Source organism: Botrytis porri, assembly GCF_014898465.1.
Source record: "Botrytis porri strain MUCL 3234 chromosome Unknown BPOR_015, whole genome shotgun sequence".
Lineage (NCBI taxonomy): Eukaryota > Fungi > Ascomycota > Leotiomycetes > Helotiales > Sclerotiniaceae > Botrytis > Botrytis porri.
This window is the reverse complement of record NW_024066089.1, coordinates 969,316-990,069: the sequence shown is the minus strand read 5'-3', so window position 1 is coordinate 990,069 and position 20,754 is coordinate 969,316. Positions and strand designations below refer to the sequence as shown.

Genomic DNA, 20,754 nt, shown 5'->3' with positions numbered 1-20,754 from the left:
TCCGTATTTACTTATAACTATAATATAGTAGCTAATGAATTAAAGCTATTTACTAGATCCTAATGATTAATATTCATATAATATCTATATAATACTACATTGTATTCTTTTAAAAATTCGAGGAAGACTAGTAAGGATTCTTACTATTAGAATTAACCGACTTTCTTTTAAATGAAGTAAAACGATTCAAAATAGAAGTATTTGATGGAAATTTAAGACATTTAATGAATAATCTATTAAATGAACGAATGAGTCGCTCGCTTCTAGTACTTACTATAACTCTAACTTATAATGAGCTTAAATTTTCAACTCTTGTTAGTCTTTCTCGAATTTTTCAAAAGAATATAGTAGTCCTCGCGAATAATAAGAATATTAACAAGGTAAAACTTTAATAATTCTTAATCTTTCTAATATCAAAATCTTTTCTTGACTTCATGTCTCAAATATCTCTGAAACGTGATTATGAACTATAGCTATTAATAGCAATTCACAAATATGAGACTATCTCACGTGATTTCTAATGACGTGAAAACGATCACGCTCTTGTACGAAGAGTGGGGTAGACGATAGTTTATATAGTTAGGAACCCCTCTTCACATAAAAAGAACTGACGGAAAAATAAGAATCATTTTGACCTAGTATATAAAAGTATATTGAAAAATTCCTTGAAGTCATTCCTACACTTTATCTTCAACATTTCTCGTACATAACACTCAGCACTATCAAATGGAACTAAAACAATGTCAGTCTTTTCAAACATCCGAGATAACCAGGTTTCATCCATTACTATCCCATATAAGTGATGATAGTCATGAGGATTCCAAGAGATCAAGTTCCCAGATTAATCAACTAGTCGATGCTTTCTTGAGTGCGCCCATATTCAGCGCAGCTGCCTATGATCTCGTCATTAGGTCTGCGAGCGCAACTTTAACCACAATTCCAGACATAGCACCCCAATATGGATTAATCGGAATAGAAGTGGGAGAAGAAGGTTGCAATGTAGAAGCTGGGCACCGACTGCTTCTTGCCAACCTGAATATGCCTTGGTCCGCATTCATCTGCGGGTCACAAGGTGCTGGCAAGAGCCATACATTGTGTTGTTTGTTGGAATCATCCTTGCTAAAAGACAATTCAGCAGGTGAGCTTCCAAGTCCCTTGGCTGGTTTAGTCATGCATTACGATGCTTTCACTAGCAGTAATACGAGTCAACTATGCGAGGCCGTTTATCTCTGTTCATCCGGAATTCCTGTCACAATCATGGTATCACCATCGAATATATGGTCGATGAAAAGACTCTATGGGGAACTTCCATTACATAACAATGGTGGACTTCCCCCGCGTGTCGTTCCGCTCTATCTCAATGAAGACCAATTGGATAGTTCCAGAATTCTTAAACTCATGGCTTTCGATCCGAATTCCGACAACGCACCTCTGTATATGGGAGCTGTCATGAGCATTATTCGAGAGATAGCTATGTCTGGTGTTAAGTTCACATACACGCTTTTTCGGCAACGGCTCGCGGATGTACGCTGGACTGCAGGGCAGGAGATACCTCTTAATATGCGACTTCAAATGCTCGACACCTTCCTAGCGCCGTCTACGAAGACGAAGATCATGAAACCAGCCGCAGCTGAAGAAAATATATGGTCTTTCCAGCCGGGATCATTGACGATTATTGATTTGAGTGATCCTTTCATGAGTACCGGTGATGCATGCTGCCTATTCTCCATTTGCCTCTCCATTTTCCTTGAAAACAGGGGCGAATGCGGACAGGTTGTGGTATTGGATGAAGCACACAAAGTAAGTGCAGCAATATATCCATATATACTAAGGATACTTCGGGTGACGACATTAATATTGCAAAATTAGTTTCTACTTCAGTCGGGCGACGCTAAAGTACTTACAAATGAACTCAAGTCAGTCATTCGACAGCAGCGGCATACCGGAACTCGCGTTCTCATTGCAACACAAGAGCCGACTCTGTCACCTGACTTGATCGATTTGGCAAATGTGACGTTTGTTCACCGTTTTCAATCTCCTGCTTGGTACAGCACTCTCAAAAAACATTTAGCAGGAGCAGATCGCGATGACCTGTTCCATGAAATCGTCGCACTTCGAACAGGAGAGGCATTCTTGTTTTGTCCCACGGCTCGGGTTGTGGTGGACGGAAATATAACAAAGCACAAGCAATTAGATAATCTCGGGGAAAAACGTCTGCACATCAGAGTACGGAAGCGCATTACCACCGATGGCGGCAAGAGTATCATGGCGAATGAACAGAAAAAGGTTAGCTCTATGAGTATGGAAACCGTTCGCATGCATGTTGTCACAGGCAAAAGTTCGCACGAAAACTCGGACAAGAAAGCGAGATCTAATATCCCCAAACCGTCTACTGAAAGCTCAAGCTCGAAACTCATTACACCTTTAAAAATCTCGAATGGTCAGAAGATTGAAACCAACACCGGGCAGAATAAGGGTAAGAGAGCTGCAACAGCCCCTGCGACTGTAACGTCTTCCAATAATCAAGTTGGGAAGCATGATAAAATTGACCCTAATATCATGGTGAAAAATAATGCTAGCCAAAGCAGTATGCAGCATAGTGGCAAAAAGTCCAATCACGAATGTACGTACTTTTCTTCCCAAGAATGACACCACTTGTGGTAATAACCTTTCAATCACATCAGTGAACAGCCACAAACTCATTCAAACTAAGGCTCAGCTCATTTCTTCCATTGAACAACACGTTTCAGTCGCGGCCACCGATACAACACACTTAACGACAAGTGAAATGTCACGGACTGAAAAAAAAAAACTCTTTCGAATTTACCGACAGACTATCAAACTTTCACCTGAGTTCATAAGGATAGATCAAATGAGAGAGATTTTTTTTCAACTTTTTGAAGTAAGTCACCTTTCCTGTTATCAAGTAAGTTTCTAAGTAAGTGTATGTATGTAGGCAGCCTTGGTGAGAAAGAGAGCAAAGTGAGAAGAATACTCTGGTTATTATACTGGCATCTAACAGTGATTTTTTTGATTTCGCGGAGGCTATATTCCAAATTAGATATATATGGCTCGATTAATGACTAGAAACAGTCTAGTGCTTTAACTTCAATATATTTAGAGCTATATCCAATTGGAATTCAATTTCAAGTATTGTAGATAAAATGGAGGCAATCATATCACAAATCCAAGTAGAATTAACATTGAGATCTTACAGAAAGTATATGATTACTGACATGTAGATATCACTATACAGAGCTAGTCACACGAATCACCGGTATCTATTTAATATGCTTTATACTCGGGACAAATCATAGTTCTATAATTAACATTCACCTAACAGTATTAAATCCCATTCAGACGTCTAAATGTATTTTCGAATAGTAAGAAAATAATAACAAAATAATAATATAGCTCATAATGTAAGCTCTATAAGTCATAACATAGTTTATTAGTAAGAGTTTGAGCCATCATTCACCGCACATCAAGCGATTTTACGTTAAAAATGATCGTATTTTCAACTTTTGAATCCCTATCTTTTTCCATCAAATATTAATTAAATTGAAGGAAAACTTCAATATCCTATTAATAATTAGTCAAATTACTTTAAAAAGTTTATTAGTTATTATTTGCTATTTTATTTCATAGAATTTCAGTGATTTAAAAGAGAATAATGTGAAAATCCTTAAAAATCGTGTATTTTATATGGAGAAAACGTTACAAGTTAATAATTTTCAAAAGTTTCAACTTTAGAGCTTCATTCGTTAATCTCGAAAATAGTGAAAAATATTCTAATCATTCTTTTTATTTTAAATTATATTTGAATACTATTATATATAATTTCAATAGTTTTGTTTATTAATTAAAAAGTTATTTGATATTATAATTTATATGAGAAAATAGCTTTTTTACGGGGATTTTATTACGAAATCGCTTAGTATGCGGTGAGTAATGACTTAAACTCTTACGTATACTATATCAATACATATACTACTTTCACCTCAATTTATACTCTTCAACTTCAATATATGAATTATTAACAATATAATATGTAATGAAATGAAATGATCAAAAAGACTAATAGAATAGCTTTATCACAATCATTAAGATGCCCTCTACAAAAAAGCTTTAAATATATCAATTTGTAAAACAATAAATTAAATTAAAAACACATTTTGATTATATTTATTATTTTCAAAGATTCTCTATAAAGGTTCTAAGCTCATTGAAAAGTGATTTCGATTACAATTTCTATAATTTTGATAAAACAGGCTTTATAAGGAATGTAATATGTTCTAGAATAATAATATTAATACTAAATAAAATAATAGAAATAAGATAATATAATTAAACAATAAAGAATAAACTATAACAGTTATATTTAATAATAAAAAGAATAAAATTATTCTCTTATTTCTAGTAATTCAAGAATAAATTCATCTTTTCAATTAATATATTAAAACTAATTTTCCTATGGATTAGATTATCAAATTTATATTTAATAAATAAACAAATAATAAAACAGATTTAGAATAATTAAAATACTTTAAAAAGTATATTAAGAATTGAAGAAAAGATAAATAACAAATATTAATATTAAATAAATATTAAAACTATAAATTAAAAGCTTTGTAAATATATTGTAAAAAAAAACAATATTATATATTTAGGTTTATTATTAGATTCAAGTTATTTAATTCAACTATTTGATATAAACTATTTTAATAATCTAAAATGTTTATATAGTATTCAATTAATGAATTTATTAAAATATATATTAATTATTTTTCGAAAATTAAATTCTTTATAACTTTCAAAACTATATATCAAAAATCAATTATAATTCAGAATATAAAATTAGAATTTTGAAGAATAGATTTAATATATTTTAATTTTAAAGCTATACTTTTGAAATTAAATATTCAAATTTATACATTTACTCTTCCTTTTTTCAATTAAGATTTATAAACCTTTCAAGCTCCTTACAATTTAATTAAAGCTTTATCATTATTAATTTTAATAAAATCTTAAATAACTTATTATTAATTGAGCTCTTTTATATTTATTTTCGAAACTATATTAATTTTAATTGAAAATGTAAAAAGATTAATTTGTAAAAATATATTTTAAAGTGTAGAGATTTGTATATTTTAAATAGTAAATGAAATATTAAGAAGAGAGTATTAGACAGATGAATATAACCCCTTTCAATCCATACATTTTGTGTATACACCTTAGAAAGTCTGTCCAACAGTGAGGCTGGTTCAGAATCCAGTTCTCCTGATGCCACATGTCCATCGGTCCATCGCCACAGCTTTTAGAGGGTGTGCTGCACTGGGCAGCCGATGTCCCCTCATATAATGCATCAGCATGTCCTTCGTTCGACAAGTCGAATCTCAATGAGTTTTCTTTCTTCAAATGAGTTCTACAACTTCAGGATATCAATTCAACAATGCTTTGGTAGGTACCCGCAATGGATATGTCGCGGACTTCTATTGCGAAGAATGTACAGCGAGTACATGAGCTCAGCCACACCCACAATTTGAGATATCACAAAAGCTAAATAATTGTTAAAACATTTTGGAGGATTGTTCCACTCGTACTGGATGCCCAAAGAAGCGATTCCCATATCAATTGATATTCGTGGCGACGACCTATCCGCGAACAATTGTTTGTGATGATCTTTTTTTCCGTAAGACTTCAATCGTTCGCCGTTTTGGGAAGAGTTGCGAGCAGATTGCCTAGTGGGCTTACTTGCATGTGAAGAATGCTGATTTCTCTTTGATATAAAAGTATATAGTATGAATCCCGATAAGTGGTAAGTGTTGATTTCTTAGTACTTTCCTTGTACAATTGTTTCTTTTCGAAAGTGCAAGATGACAACAGCAATTGAAGGGAAAGAAGAGGTAAGATAGTGTCTATCTATGGATTTCTTGACGTGCATTAATGAGGTGTGCTTTTATTGTACTTACTTGGCGGTTGAAATAGAGAGGGGGGGTTGAGAGGGAGATGTCTCATCCTGAGTTGGTTTGAGGATGTCGTGTGAGAAAGCGATCCATGGGTACATACAACAAAGAGGTGTTTGATAATGATTCTCGAAGTTGCGGATGAGGAAAAAGGGGGTTCGATGTGGTGTTCCGCGTGTGTGAAGTTTTTTTAAAGTGGGAAAGTTGAAGATGAGATATTTCGAAGGATACTATGGAAGAGAATGTGTACTTAGGTTTACAGACTAGCGCCTTACTTACATCTATGCTATATCATCCAAGCTCTTGAAAGATGACAGAAATATAAATAGACGTCTATTCTCTCACCCAATCTAGCGGAAATACATTCCCTGCTCATGAACCTACCTACTCATCTCCCGCTCCCCAGTCAAGACCACATTAGCAATCCAACCCTCCAGAGTCCAAACCCCCAAAAAATTCAAAAATATTCATTCCCCCTCAAAAACCATCAAAACTACCCTTCCCCCCCCCAACCTCAAACTCCCCCCAAAAATTTTCCGGTACGGGGAATTGAACCCCGGTCTCCCGCGACCTTTATGAAGCCACCAAGGACTTCCCATGAGAGGCGGAAATGCTAGCCACTACACCATGCCGGATTTATTGATTGATTGTATTTGATGAAAAACATGGTTGGAATGAATAATATATCAAGCAGATTTGTTTAGCGAGAAAAGTTTTCTGGAAGAGTTTTTTTAAGCGAGGAGGGGGTGGGGTTGGGGTCCACTTCTTGGGAGATTTGAATTGGTTTGGTCTGGTTTGTATGAGTAGAAAATCGATAGGAGAGGAAGATGGTGGAGATTTGTGTGGAATGGGGGGGGTGGGGGGTTCGTTGTTAGATGTGTGTTTTGCGGTTGATTTGATTATTGATTGTTGAGTGGAATTTGGTGGGTGAGGAAATTTGGATTTTGGGAAGTAGGGGGTGTGTAGCCAGTTTACTTGCCTAGGTATACGCTTGCTATTCGAGCGCTGGGAATTGTACTGCATGATCTTGCTTACGTGTTATGTAGTAAAGATTATGATCAAATCGGTAGTTAATGAGATCTATTAATTAAACCTTATAGTCTGGTAGATATGAACCACGATTTGGTCTGCAAAAGAGCAGTTTTTCACATATTTCCGGAGATTTGAGATAATGCGCTTCTGCTGAAATACTTGGCATGAGACTAAAGGACGGAAGCTGGATGGAAACTTCACAGTACATTGGTTATTGCATCTCTGTATAAAACTTGGGCCGGAGAACTAGTCAACGACAGATCGGATGAAAGCACATTTTCGAAAATCTTGATGTCAAAATTATATTGGATTCATTCTCCGGTTGTAATTCCACTGAAGTTTGGATTCCATTCTTCATACCTAGATACATTTCTCTTGGCCTGGATGCTCATCTTTACTAGCATTATTATCATGACCATTATAATCTCTCCTTTCTGGCTACAGCAGTTATCATCTGGCAAGTTTTCCCAATTTGAAAGCTCCCCATCCAAGGGACCGAATCTAGTGGAGATGTGATTGAAAATTCTTGATGCTGGAACTCGATATAACTCTGTACAAATCGCCACGCGGAAATCTTCAACAACTCCCAAATCCACACCCCTCAACCTCATCCCAAAGTCTAAGTAAATCTCCTCGAATTGCCATTCCTAACAATCGGAGTAACCCAACCCGGATCAAGATAATTACCAGAATAAGGATTACTTCGAGGACGACCAGTGGTATTATTCGGGCTTATGAATCCTGCGGACCAAGAATCACCTGTGGATGGGTGGGTGAACCATGATGATCTGTAGTTGGAATAGTTGGCGGTTTGAGATGTGGTGGCATTGTCGTCTTGGATACGGGGAGTCGAGAAGTAGGATCCCATTGTTGGTTGCTGGGTGTTGTTTTGGGATGAAAATTTTGAGGAAATGTAATGTTGTGATGTGAAATTTCTGAGTATCATCAGAGGAAGGATATGAGTACGGAGGATTGCCCTTTTATGTTGAGTAGACTTGTAGATTAGAAGGCTGAGAAAGTTCCAGTAGACTGTTTGTTTTGATCTGAATGATTCCAGAAACTCGATTGCCAGAATGGTCTACGGAAAAGTGCGCTTCCATGGCCTTCCCGCGTCTCGCCTCTCTTCCTTACAAACTGATCAAGTGAAGTTTGTTTCATAAGGATCAAAGTGATTATTCGAAATACACGATAGAAAGATGTGAAAGCACATGATTAACGAATGAAGTACAAGTCAGAATGCAACACCAAAAGATGACTTGCAAAATCTGTTCTTCAAGATAACTCCCAAGCGAAATCGCATATCAGTCCTACTTTCATCAAGTACATCTCACAAGCGCTTATTGCCACATTGACTTCCAACGACTCACTCCCCCCAACTCAAGCTAAATAATCTTTCTTGTATCACTTCCATCCCTTCTCTACTCACAATTGATTCTCAAGATCTCAACAAGAAAATGATAAATCGGGTACCCTATTTTCAGGCCATCCCCCTTTTGAGCCACTTTTTACACCAAAAATGGAATTTTTAACTCTTTTATTTATAAATAGAATTTATTGAAAATTTGTATATATATAATTCAGATTGTGTTGAATTTAATTTAAAGTTTTTAGATTTTTAGGATTTTTTTATATTGAAATCTAAAACTTCAAAATATTGATTTTTAAATTTGTATAGAAATTATATATAAATTTAAAACTTTTATAAAATCTTTAATAATTTTTTAATAAAAATTATTAAAAATAAACTATAAAACTTTATTATAAGTTTATAATATATTTATTCTAAAGGATTTAAAAAAAGAAAATTTTCTATAAATAAATATTTAAAAGAATATTCTTAAAATTATAGGGATTATTTATATTATTTTAAATTTACTATATATTATATCTTTATATCTATTAATTTTTTTTAATTTTTTTTTAATTTTTATATAAATTTAAATTCAAAACTTTTAAAAAGATATATAGTTTTCTTTTAATAATAATTATTAAAAAGTTATTAAAGATTTTATAAAAGTTTTAAATTTATATATAATTCTTATATAAATTAAAAAATCGATATTTTAAAAATCTGAATCTTAATATAAAAAAATCCTAAAAATCTAAAAATTTCAAAATAAGCTTAAAATAGTTTAAATTATATATATTCAAGTTTTTATTAAATTAGATTATATATTTATAGAGATATTAATAGACTAAAAAAGCGATTTTTAATAACTTATAAAAAGGTGGCCCAAAACAGGAGTGGCCTGAAAGTAGGGTGGTCGATTTATTTCAGTGTGGTTTTAGCATTTACTTTTATCAATTATATAGAAGAGAAGGAAAATCGGGCTTCATATGAGTTGCCGGAAGAGTTTCCAGTCGTGCTATGAGTACTCTCAGATTGGAAATAGCTCGATCCGAATATGAATGAAAAGATAGAGGCCACGATTTAGGTGGCTAGTGAGACGTGATAGGTCTAGAATGTAGATGATCTAGTCAAGAATTGATATTATGCTATTATCACAAGATTGAGGTTTCAGGCATGAGTATGCTGTAGAACTGTTTGGACACGGAAAAATTTGTGTGATATGTGTATATATGTCTATATACGTATTACATCCATATATTCTGCAAGGAGCTTTCATGAATTGTATACTATTGTGCTTTGCATATTAAAACATACGTTGCTTATGGAACCGGCTGGCATGGTCTACCACATACACCCTAAGATTCCAAGAAAGAAACAAAAGGCACCAGAGCACTCGTAAACTCTATCAAACTACTTCTCTTGATTTGTGTAGCTAATCATAACCCAACTCTAGAGAACTCTAGCCATACGTGTATCATGCAAATCTTACCCAGCAGTAGTCCTGTCATTGGCATTCGATCGTCATCCAGTGCTCGCGATGGGCGAGTTCCGCACCTGTTCTTGCAAGACCCAACCCAAATCGTCATTCCCCCAAAACTCCTTCGTGCTACCCCTACCCAAACGCAGTACTAAACATACAAATTAAGAAAACTCTCTTCATCCCAAATCTCGATCCAAACTTTCCAAGCAACAACCCCATAAACCGCCAAAACAGCCAAACCAACTCCAGTAGGAACTCCAAACACATACGAAGAAAGATGTCCCCAGAACATGCCCAAAGCCAATTTATAAATGCCATACTTGACTTCTCGATTCCTCAAATTTTGCAAGCCAGCGACCATTTCCAACGCAACCCTATTTCTCACACAGGTAGTCGAAGTTAGATTATCGAGATGCGGTTTCCAGAGAGTTAGGAAATTGGTATCGCGGTTATTTACTTCGAAGATACGGTGGATGAGGGTGAGGATTTTGTTGTCTTGGTTACGGGGGGGAGTGGGAGGGGAGAGATAATGTGATGTCGGTATTGTGGATGGGGGTTTATTGATGGGTAGGGGGGTTGTAGGTCTCGAGGCTTGAAGCAGCGCGGCTTCAGCACTTATGGGATCTTGCTGTGGGATGGATAATAGAGGTGGGCGACATTTTTGGTCTGCTGGGTGAAGACCACAATGTGCCATTATTAGGGGCGTACAATCGGAAGCAGAATCTTGACGATGTGACCGTACTTCGTTCGCAAGAGAAGATTGCATCTTTTCAGATTTGGTATCAGGACCAGAGACGATGATTTTTGGAATTGCATTATGAGACTGCATACTTGCGGTTTGAGTTGTAAAGTTGCGTGTCAGTTTTGTGTCTTGATTTGATTTGTATGGGGAGGGACCTCTTATGGATGGCTGTGTGATATGGAAGTTCAAACTGTTTGTGTGTATTTGCGGTTCTTGAGATGAAACACGCGGAAGGATCTCGAAGCGTCGTCAAAGATTTTATATCAAAGAGAAGAGTCTGAGAAAACGCAGGGGTTGATAAGTGATATGTTATGAAATATGTCTACGTGGAAATCTGATACAATCTACAGCCATTTTTTTTTGTTTTTTTTTGAAAGAACGTCATATCATAACACAGTAGATCAAAACTATCCGTCATCATGTACTCAAGAAATTGCAGAAATGTCAAGATTTAGATTCCAAATTCACCTAATGCTACCTCATCTTCTCCGAAAGTTGCATAACCATCCAACACAAGTTGTTTTGTTTTCTGTCGATGGCCACGAGAATATCAGGCCTATGCATAACACAAGAGACACAGCCAGTGCTGGGAATACGCCGATATATATTCCGGAAGGTTGATGTTGAACGGTCAATTTTGTGCATGTACACAGGTGTTCAGGCTCGGTGATTGCTACTTCTGCTGAAGGAGATCCTTGGCTTTGGAGCCATGTGGCTCGAAATCTTCCCATAGTCTGCTGAAATTGGATGTGGTGATGGTTTGACGATGTGACAGGTTGATGTAATCGAAGTTTGTGAACAGAGGAAAACAAAAAAGGCATCGTAATATATACCTGAGAGAGATGTCAACAGGGAAAGAAAAGGACTGATGTGGTTAAACTAAGAAAGTAATCCGGTCTGACGAAATGATTTAATGTGCTTGATCCATGATTCTCTCACACGAACCCTCTCATGTCCTCGCTGTACTTCTAGCACTGCACATAGGTCGGTCTGGTATCCCAACCAAAAAAACCCTGACAAGTCTCGCGTTGCCTAGAAAAGCAGCATGTCTGAGAGAACTAGATCAATTAAACAATTCAGCGTATAGGAATCGAATCGAATTTCTCTGTGAGCACAATCTTTCAAGCGAGTTCTTGATCGAACTCCAATCGCTTCAAAAAGACTCCTCAGACTTGCATATTCTGAGACAAATAGATGACAATACCAATGCTATCCAGTTGGAACAAAGAGACCACGGGAATATATTTGGATTCCCAAACGGACTTTTGATCCCAGATACAAGACAAGACAACTTCCCCAAGTCTTTCCATGACGTAGTATTCTGACTTGGGAACTTGACAGGTGACTGATGAGACATCTTTGAGTATGACCAGGTGTGAATATTGTTATAGTAGTGTGAGGTAATTCATCGCTAACAATACTAATGTGTAGTCCGAACAGTGAAGATACTAGCCTAAGTATAGCTTATTCTAAAACGCATAACCTCAAACAACACAATTGCTGCGAAGATCGTAGATCATCCGACTAGGAAAGTCCGCATGAGAGGCGACCTTTTCCGAATCATAGCAAACCTCAAAGACTCAAATTGTCAAAGAAGTAAACACCCACCCCCTACAACCATTCCTCCAAGCGCTGAAAAAATCCCCAAAAATCCCCTCCTCCCTCTCCTGCCCCAACATCACCAACAGCCCCATAAACCAACAAGCAAAACGAAGCCAACGCCAACCAAATCACCAAGATCAAGAATCCCGTTACAAACAAAACTACTTTGACAGCAGCACCTCCCCTCGGAGCTTGCGGATACGGCACCGATTTCGTAGGTGGGCTTTCAAAGTATTCTTCTCCGTGATTAACAACTCCATTCATGGCGTGTATGAATTCAATTTCATTGCGTGTGAATTTTGGACTCTCGAGAAAGCTGGGAATGTCTTCTTGGAGTTCTTTGATGATTTGTGAGAGTTCTTTATCTGGGTATTTGTGAGTCATTTTGGAGATCGTGTGTGAAGAGGTATTAGAGGGAGGGAGTCTGGTCAATTAATGTTTCGTTTTGATGACTTGGCTGGACTGAGTGTGATTGAATGCAAACTCGTATATGTTTATGAAGATTGTGAAAAACATATGGGGATGAAATCAAATTCAAGTGTGATATCTTTCAAGTCATGATTTTCTGTACAAAGAATATGTTTCTTTGTCTCAACAAAGCTGACTAGATGGACGTCCACCAATTCAGTCGAGATTCTTTGGCACATTAGTATTACTGATCAAACCTCTAAGAAAAGTAATCTTTCAACAATGTACTTCGCAGACTAACTTCCTTCTTCTGGCTAAACTCTAGTCATAAATCCCGCACGCTCTACAATGCAGGCTATGTGTTTCCGCCTCCCGTAACTTTTGACACATTTATCACCCTAGCGATCGCTTGAATATATAGCATTGTTATTCGAATATGTCTTCTCCCTGCAACAAAGAGGATAGCATCATATACCCTCGCAAACAACAGCAACTCTGATACAATGTAGCGAACATGTATATAGCACCCCAATATCAACATGCAATATCATACCATTCTACACACACAATCCAAACCCCAATTTCCTACATTTTCTCTCCATAGCAGCCTCAAAATCAACGTAAAATAACCCACCAATCATACACTACTCCCTACTCCCATTCCTACCCCTCCCTTCCCACTACCTCACTACCTCACACAAAAATCAAGAACCCTCTGCATCCCTATTAAATTTCATATTCCACATGCCGAGATTTTAACATTTCGACGCGAGATTTCGACATGAAATTTCACCTCGACTCTTAACTTTGATAAGTCGAATCACAACTCAAAATGAACGATAAACAGGTAGACCCTTTGCGTTTTCGAATTCGAATAAAAAGAGTAGAGGAAGAGAGTAAAAGAGAACAGTCAAGCGGGATTTACAACACTAATCGAGTACCCGAACACTCGCTAGAGTATTTAGAAGATATAAAAAATCCTCTTACTTGACTAAATCCCCAAGAGAGAATACGAGAACAGTAGAAATAAAAGATACCACAATATTGAAAGTCCCAGATATACAGAAAAGGGAAGGAAACACACGAATATAGATACAATATTTACAATTCCCTTGTGCTTTTAATTTTCAATTTTGTTGTCATACTTTGAAAATCTACATACGATATCTTTGAAATATACAGAGAGTGTACAACATGATCTAAGCTTTATATCAAACGACTATTATACCAGAAAACAAGCTCACCCATCTAACGATTCGATATTCATCCATCCGCCTCACCAACATTATCAACATTTACCCCCTCCCCCTCCCTATCCAGAATCCTCAACCCACCCCCCTCATCCCACGCAATTCTCCCCTCCAACGCCGCCCTCATGACCTCCCTCCCCGCAACCTCCTTCTCCCCCGTCACCGGATCCCACTCAAACCCCTCCTTCAACCACATCCACCTCAAAAACGCTCTCAACTCCTTATCCTCTGGAAGCACCCTCATCCACTCAGGTTGAAAACCTTCTCCCTCACTGCCCTCGCCATTCCATCCCTTCGCTTTCTCCAACAACAAATCCCTACAGAAAATGCGCCAACTATCAATCGCATAGGGTCCCTGGGTCATGTGTCCGATTTCCCATCCCGTACGCGGGTCTACGGATTCTTCGGGAAGGACTTCGCTTTTCTTGACGTCGCGACCGAGTCCTTTAGTGGGGTAATCATGGACCGCATACCGTTTATTTTTTACTGGTGGGGTTTCGCAAAAGATTTTAGCGTAAGCTTGATAAGTAGCTGCGCGTTGATTTTGTAGGCCTAGGTGTCGGATTACTGAGACAATGTCTTCCTTGGGAGCATCGACTATTGATTGTGGGGTTGGGTATTGATCCATTAGAGTGTAGAAAACTGGTATGGCTTGTTTACCATGAGTGCGATTGAGAAATGTAACGGCTATGAGTAGTCGAAATGGATCGTGGGCAAGTCTTTCCTGGATGAGTCCAAAATGAGGTGCAGATAAAGGTGGAAAAGGGATACATGAAATTATGCCAGGAGGCCGTTTTTGGGGGGATCCCTTTTTTGGAGATGAATTTTTGTTTGTAGATTCTCCTTTCAAAGCTATGGATTTACTAGACTTGGATGGAGTGGAAGATAGTGGTAGAGCAAAGTAAGGTGAATACATAGGCGGTCTTTGTTTCTTTCCTGATCTCAGAAGACTAGGAACATCAACTTCAATCGTACCAAAACCGCTACTATCTGATGCTAGAAAGGGATGATCGGTTATGCTTAAATCAGATAGCTCAGAGGAGTCACTCTCATAAGCATCAAGATCGAGTGATTCTGTCTTCCTCAGGATAGGTAGTTCCATATTGTTAAATGATTGTAGCGTTTTCGACAGTGTTTGAGATTCGTGATTGAAATGTTCCGGGGATTCGCAGGTGATTGACTCGTAAAAATCATCATCATTATCATTATTGGTTCCCGTTATATCTGTTCCTCCCAATTCATCAACTGTGCCTTCATCAATTTCGTAGCTATGGTGACTCAAACTAATATCCAGAAGTTGACTACCACTCGTAGACTCTGGCTCTTCTACGAGTGGTTGGCTTTTGCCGATCTCCTGGTGTTCCTAGCTGGAGAATCAAGTCCTGTTGCTGAGGCAAGAACGGCAGCTCTAGCTTTTGGTACTCTTCCGCGTTTGGCTTTTGGGGATTTGGAATCTCCTGTTACATTAGGAGATTTGGGGGCAGTCTGAGCCTTGTTTGCTGCCTTCACTGGAGGCCTGCCCTTCTTTGCAACTGTCGCCTTTGTTTTTGCTGGTGCAGGTGATTTTGTAGGTGTTTTAACGTTTTGGTTCCTTGATGAGAGAGGTGTAGCTGCAGGTGTCTTGACCTTTTGGTTCTTAGATGAAGCAGGTGTTGCGGGTTTTGTTGGTGTATCCTCGGCCTCCAAGCGATTATTGTTTCTGACTCTCTTTCTTGAACGCTTCTTCGCACTTGCACTGGCCTCGACTTCCTCCTTGGGCTCGTCAACTTCCATATCTGAATCGGCTCCTGGTGCAGCGTTCTCCTTGGAAGAATCATCTTCGGCTTTGTCTTCTTCTTGAACGGCAGGCGATGTTTCCTCGCCATCTTCGGGGATCTCCTCATCTGCTTGCTCCTCATCTGCCTTATCATCGGAGGTTTCTTCTGCATTCTCCTCATCAACTGCTGTTTGCGATGGAGCGTCGGACTCGGCGGCAGACTCAGGAATATCCTCGGCGTTGTCTTCGATCAAATGATCGAGAGAAGGATATGCGACAACATTGGTGTTACCGACAGCTGGTTCAGAGGTTTCCTCTTCGGCCTCATTCTCTTCCTCACCATTGAGTTCGGGAGCATCCTCCATAGTAACATCGCCATCCAGTGTCTCCTTAGCATGGGCTAATGAGGCTCTCGCAGCAGCAATCTTTTCTTCCAGGCCAGAGGGCGCGACATTTCCCTTCTTGAGGTCCTTCCAACTGCGCTTCGATTTGATCTTCTTAATTTCCTCTTTTGCCTCTTCGACAACCTCCCCATTTACCTCCTCCTCAGCTTCCTCATCATCACCATCACCAATAACCTGCGCCTTTAATCCTTCTCCAAAGAATTGCGAGGTTTTCGGGCCCTTTGCTTTCTTATCCCAACTTCTCTTTGCTCCCTTCCCTTTCCCATTTCCATGTCCTCTCTTCAAATCCCTAACCTGTTTCTCCAACGCTTGAATTCTCTCTCTTTCCTTCCTCTTCTCCTCCGCATCCCTCTTTTTCGCCTCCGCCGCCTTCTTCTTCTCCTCTACCCTCCTCTGTTTATCCTCGGCCTGTTGTCTCAAATTCTCCTCATGTTTCTTCGCCTTTCCCTCTTTCTTTTGTTCGCTCAATCGAGCCGCCTCTTCCTCTCTAATCTTCTTCGCCTCTGCCTTTTCCGCAAACTTCTTTTCCCTCGCAATCGCCTCCTCAGCCTCTCGAACTATAGCCGCAGCTTTCTTAGGCAATTTTTTCTCTTCCTTTCTCTGTCTCTTGGCCTCGCGCTCGGCTTTGAAATCGCGTTTGCGTTTGTTGCTACCCGTAGCTTGTTCACCGTCGATTGGCGCAGTAGTTTCGTTCTGATTGAAAATTTTAGCTATGTTCTAGAAGTTCATCATGGTTAATGTAAAGAGTTGTGAACAATACCTCATCTTGAGACACATTCGTAGAAGAAATGATCTCTCCCTTGGCTTCACCCGCCTTTTCATTTGTCATTGTAACTTCATCAACTTTCTTTCCCATTGCGGCTTGCGATCCCGCCGCCTGAGTACTGTTTCGCTTTGCTATGTCTTAAAGGCTTGATAAAATTGCTCTTGGCAGATCAATTGATACAAAGATTAACAGCTAAAGACCGATGGATACAAATTTCAAGGCTAAAACCAGGAAAAAGAAATTTGTAAATAGTCTTGTGTCAAGAGCAATAAAGTTTACTAATAGGAAAAAAAAAAGTTTCCCGACTGGACTTGAAAATCTGGGGTATCAAGTTTTTTTATTTAGCGAGGGACTTTTTTCAGTTACTGCTCAATATTCACTCCGAAGGGTCCACTGAAATTACTAGTACAATTTGTATTGATAGGTATTCGAGAGAATGATTAATTGATATTGGGAGGCTTTATAGTTTCCAGGAGTGGTGATCTTGAAATTCAGTATGCAGGGTCTCCGTGAGCATCTTCGACAGTCGAATGGATATTGGGACACATCTATTTTGCCACCACTCTTGAGCATTAGCTCCCAAAGTGAAGCTTTTATCTACCACCCTCATTCAGAACTTCTCCTTTATACAATTCGCGCAGTAAGATAAAACTAGTAGCACATTTATTTCCTGCCCATCGCTCCCCCATTAAACAAAAGAAATTGAGAATCTAGTGATGTGCAGGACCGTTGCCAGTCTTAGGTGGGCTGTACACGATCTTTCGGGTCTTGATAGGGGACCACTTGTAACGCTTAACCCAAATGCTCAATGCGAAAAGCATAGATCCAATAACCAAAACCTTCATACCCATCTTCTTACGTTGATCCATCTCAGGCTCGGCTGACCAGTTGAGGAATTCGACAACATCCTTGGCCATTTGTGATGCTGATGCTGGAGTACCATCTTCATACTCAACAAGTTCGTTGTAGAGAACACGACCCATAGCAATACCGGTACCTGGAAAATATGGGTTGAAGTTAAGTCCTTCTGGAACCTTGGCTCCTGCTGGAGGCTCATCTGGGTAACCAGTCAACAAACTGAAAATGTAGTTGGCACCGCCGTGTCTGGCCTTGACCATCAAACTGAGATCGGGTGGCAAAGCTCCGTTGTTGGCAGCACGAGCGGCTTCATCGTTCTTGTATGGGGATGGGAGGTAATCGGAGAGTTTTCCAGGTCGCTTTTCGATTTCACCCTCATCGTTTGGCTCGCTGTCGTATTCGTTCTCTTCGGCCATAGCCTTTGCCTCATCGACTGTGTGTGTAACACCGACCAAAGCTCTGTATGGAATACGGCTCAAAGAATGGCATGATGCGCAAACCTCTTGGTAAACTTGGAAACCTCTTCGTAATCTATTCCCTTTTGTTAAAACAAGCCAATTTGTTTGATAGAAAGTGGTATTCTTACGCTTGGTGATCGAATGTCTTTGCGTATTGTTGGTGGACCCAAGGATATTGCGTTGGATGAAGACTGCTGTCGTATCAGTATTGTGTTCAATTTATATGCTGCTTGTCTTCAAGTCTTCATTTGATTCTGCCGGAGTTCCCATCACCCCACAAATATTCGACTTGACTTGGAAAGATATGTGACTACTCACCCTTCTTCAACTGGTGTCATAGCGTTTAATGGCTGGCCATAGAGATGATAGTACCAGGCGAGGGATCCTGCCGCCACTGCGGTAGCAGCACCTGCAGCCATATTGATACCAAAGGGAGAAGCGGCTTCGGCGGAAGTGGAAGTAGATGCGGCACGCTGTAAAATGTTACATCAGCCTTCAGTTCGTTACAATGAACTGCCCCTATGATATCACTGCCGCCCACATCGAAGTGTTGTATATCTTAACCTCGGGGATGGGGAATAATTTACCTTTGTAGCGTTAATTGCATTATTCCGTACTCCCCCAAACGAGCGCGTCGAGCGCAGGCATGATCTGGCCAACATATTGTGCAAAATATCCCTTGAGCTGGGAATCAGTTCAAGGTGAGTTTGACTGATCAATTGAGTAATGGGATTCGAGATTGAAGTTGTGAGGGTGCGGCGACAAATAGTTCGAAAATGATCCGAAAAAGAAGCTAAATTATGCCTTAGGCACAGGCTTACCACTGAATGGATTTTGATTGGTTGAAACTCTTTACACGATTATTTCTCGGACAACGATGGCTACAAAATCTTGAGTATTCAAATCATCCCCGGTAATATGGAAGTTCATGATATGATTTCTAAATTGTAATGGAGATATACTAAACGTCAAAAGTTTTTGTCTATTTCCTACGCTGTCATGTATTTTATCATTTGGTCAGATGTAATATTTGCACTTTGATGCTGACAAATTGCATTAAGCAAAACATGATTGGTCTTTTCATTCCCGAACAAATTATGCCACAAATTGACTGCAAAATTATCTATATCTATTGTTTTGCATAATGTAACTATTCAGAAATCCTTTTTTTCAAACCAAGAACTCCGTACTGACGAAGGATACTATGACTATGCTCGTTATGTGCGCCGCAATTCCCACCTAACAACCAAGCTTCTTGCCCAATTTTTTCTGTCCTTCAATTCCCATTTGAACCAGTCTTGAGCTCTCTTCTTTGCTTGACAGCGTTTGCTAGCTCTTCAAGAACCGACTCGGTGTCGTCCCATCCAATGCAAGCATCAGTAATACTGACACCATGTTTGAGACCGGACTTTCCTTCTTTTGGAACCTTTTGAGCGCCTGACGACAGAGTAAGCAAGTATTTCATCATATAAGATAGTTAGGTGATCTTACCTTCATTGATGTTGCTCTCAATCATGACACCCATAATGGCATCCTCTCCTGCAGCAATTTGTTCAGCCAAAACGGCTGCAACCTTGGGTTGGTTCTTGTGATTCTTCAACGAGTTTCCATGACTGCAATCAACCATCAATCTTTGTCTGACACCATTCTTCTCAAGTGCAGCCTTTGCCTCTCCAATGCTCTTTGCATCGTAATTAGTACCCTTAGTACCACCTCTGAGAATGACGAAGCAATCTTCATTTCCAACTGTACCAACAATGGCAGCGACACCAGGCTTGGTGACTGAAAGGAAGTGATGAGGATGTCGCACGGCACCAATTGCATCGATAGCGACACCAAGACTACCATCGGTACCATTCTTGAAACCAACTGGGAAACTCAATCCACTGGCCAGTTCTCTATGCAATTGACTCTCAGTAGTTCTAGCCCCAACAGCTCCAACACTCAATAAATCTGCCAAGAATTGTGGTGAAATAGTATCCAACATTTCACTAGCAATTGGCATACCCTTCGCAGTCAAATCCACGAACAATTGTCTGCTGATCCTCAAACCCTTATTGATCTTGAAGCTATTATCGATATCAGGATCATTGATGAGACCTTTCCAGCCAACAGTTGTTCTTGGTTTCTCGAGGTAAGAGCGCATGACAATCAAAAGATCATCTTCGTATTTGTTCTTGAGAGCTACGAGCTTATCGCAGTATTCGAGCGCAGCGGCAGGATCGTGAATTGAACATGGACCGATGACTACCAGTAATCTGCCATTCTTATCTGCGCCAGTCACGACATCGACGGACTCATTGCGACCCTTCAAAACTGTTGCTTTGGATTCTGGGGTTTGAGGAATTTCATGTTGAAGCAAATCGGGAGGCGTCAATGGGTTGTATCCTCGAACTATAGGGAAGTTTTGTCAGTCGCACTCTTTAACCCAAGCTGGATCAATCGGAATATCCAAAACTTACTGCGCCAATCTTCAGTACTGTCCTTGTGTCCAACGTTCTGGTTTTCTATGTAAAAGGCCTTGAATGAGTCAGAGTGGTTTCTTGTGAAATGAGGCATCTTGGATGAATGAGAAGAGTGTTTGTTTGGTAACTTACCGACATCTTCAGATAACTGTGCTTCCTTTATATATTGTTTAAATTACTTTTTTTCAATGGATAGATTTTTATGTTCAGTAAGTA

The 20,754-nt window shown here is 39.1% G+C and overlaps 7 protein-coding genes across 7 annotated transcripts; 1 reads left to right on the top strand and 6 right to left on the bottom strand.

Annotated features, from left to right (window-relative positions):
- Window positions 1-726: 726 nt before the first annotated feature.
- On the top strand, window positions 727-2,986 carry EAF01_010071 (uncharacterized protein; the record flags this gene model as incomplete). The annotated part of the gene is made up of 4 exons (XM_038918328.1): window positions 727-1,800; window positions 1,870-2,623; window positions 2,685-2,902; window positions 2,957-2,986. 4 exons carry the CDS (start codon window positions 727-729, stop codon window positions 2,984-2,986), a joined length of 2,076 nt encoding a protein of 691 aa, XP_038766298.1.
- A 4,631-nt stretch (window positions 2,987-7,617) lies between these two features.
- EAF01_010070 (uncharacterized protein) lies at window positions 7,618-7,866 on the bottom strand (the record flags this gene model as incomplete). The annotated part of the gene is made up of 1 exon (XM_038918327.1): window positions 7,618-7,866. The coding sequence occupies one exon, from the start codon at window positions 7,864-7,866 to the stop codon at window positions 7,618-7,620; it is 249 nt and encodes an 82-aa protein (XP_038766297.1).
- Window positions 7,867-9,977: 2,111 nt separating this feature from the next.
- EAF01_010069 (uncharacterized protein) lies at window positions 9,978-10,658 on the bottom strand (the record flags this gene model as incomplete). The annotated part of the gene is made up of 1 exon (XM_038918326.1): window positions 9,978-10,658. The coding sequence occupies one exon, from the start codon at window positions 10,656-10,658 to the stop codon at window positions 9,978-9,980; it is 681 nt and encodes a 226-aa protein (XP_038766296.1).
- A 1,524-nt stretch (window positions 10,659-12,182) lies between these two features.
- EAF01_010068 (uncharacterized protein) lies at window positions 12,183-12,557 on the bottom strand (the record flags this gene model as incomplete). Its single annotated transcript, XM_038918325.1, has 1 exon — window positions 12,183-12,557. One exon carries the CDS (start codon window positions 12,555-12,557, stop codon window positions 12,183-12,185), a length of 375 nt encoding a protein of 124 aa, XP_038766295.1.
- A 1,287-nt stretch (window positions 12,558-13,844) lies between these two features.
- EAF01_010067 (uncharacterized protein) lies at window positions 13,845-16,985 on the bottom strand (the record flags this gene model as incomplete). Its single annotated transcript, XM_038918324.1, has 3 exons — window positions 16,752-16,985; window positions 15,233-16,684; window positions 13,845-15,185 (listed from the first exon to the last, which is right to left on the bottom strand). Exons 1-3 carry the CDS (start codon window positions 16,845-16,847, stop codon window positions 13,845-13,847), a joined length of 2,889 nt encoding a protein of 962 aa, XP_038766294.1. The 5' UTR covers window positions 16,848-16,985.
- A 482-nt stretch (window positions 16,986-17,467) lies between these two features.
- EAF01_010066 (uncharacterized protein) lies at window positions 17,468-18,735 on the bottom strand (the record flags this gene model as incomplete). Its single annotated transcript, XM_038918323.1, has 4 exons — window positions 17,468-18,146; window positions 18,202-18,264; window positions 18,392-18,546; window positions 18,661-18,735. 4 exons carry the CDS (start codon window positions 18,733-18,735, stop codon window positions 17,468-17,470), a joined length of 972 nt encoding a protein of 323 aa, XP_038766293.1.
- Window positions 18,736-19,349: 614 nt separating this feature from the next.
- EAF01_010065 (uncharacterized protein) lies at window positions 19,350-20,676 on the bottom strand (the record flags this gene model as incomplete). Its single annotated transcript, XM_038918322.1, has 4 exons — window positions 19,350-19,510; window positions 19,565-20,467; window positions 20,536-20,593; window positions 20,671-20,676. The coding sequence occupies 4 exons, from the start codon at window positions 20,674-20,676 to the stop codon at window positions 19,350-19,352; spliced, it is 1,128 nt and encodes a 375-aa protein (XP_038766292.1).
- Between the last annotated feature and the right edge of the window lie 78 nt (window positions 20,677-20,754).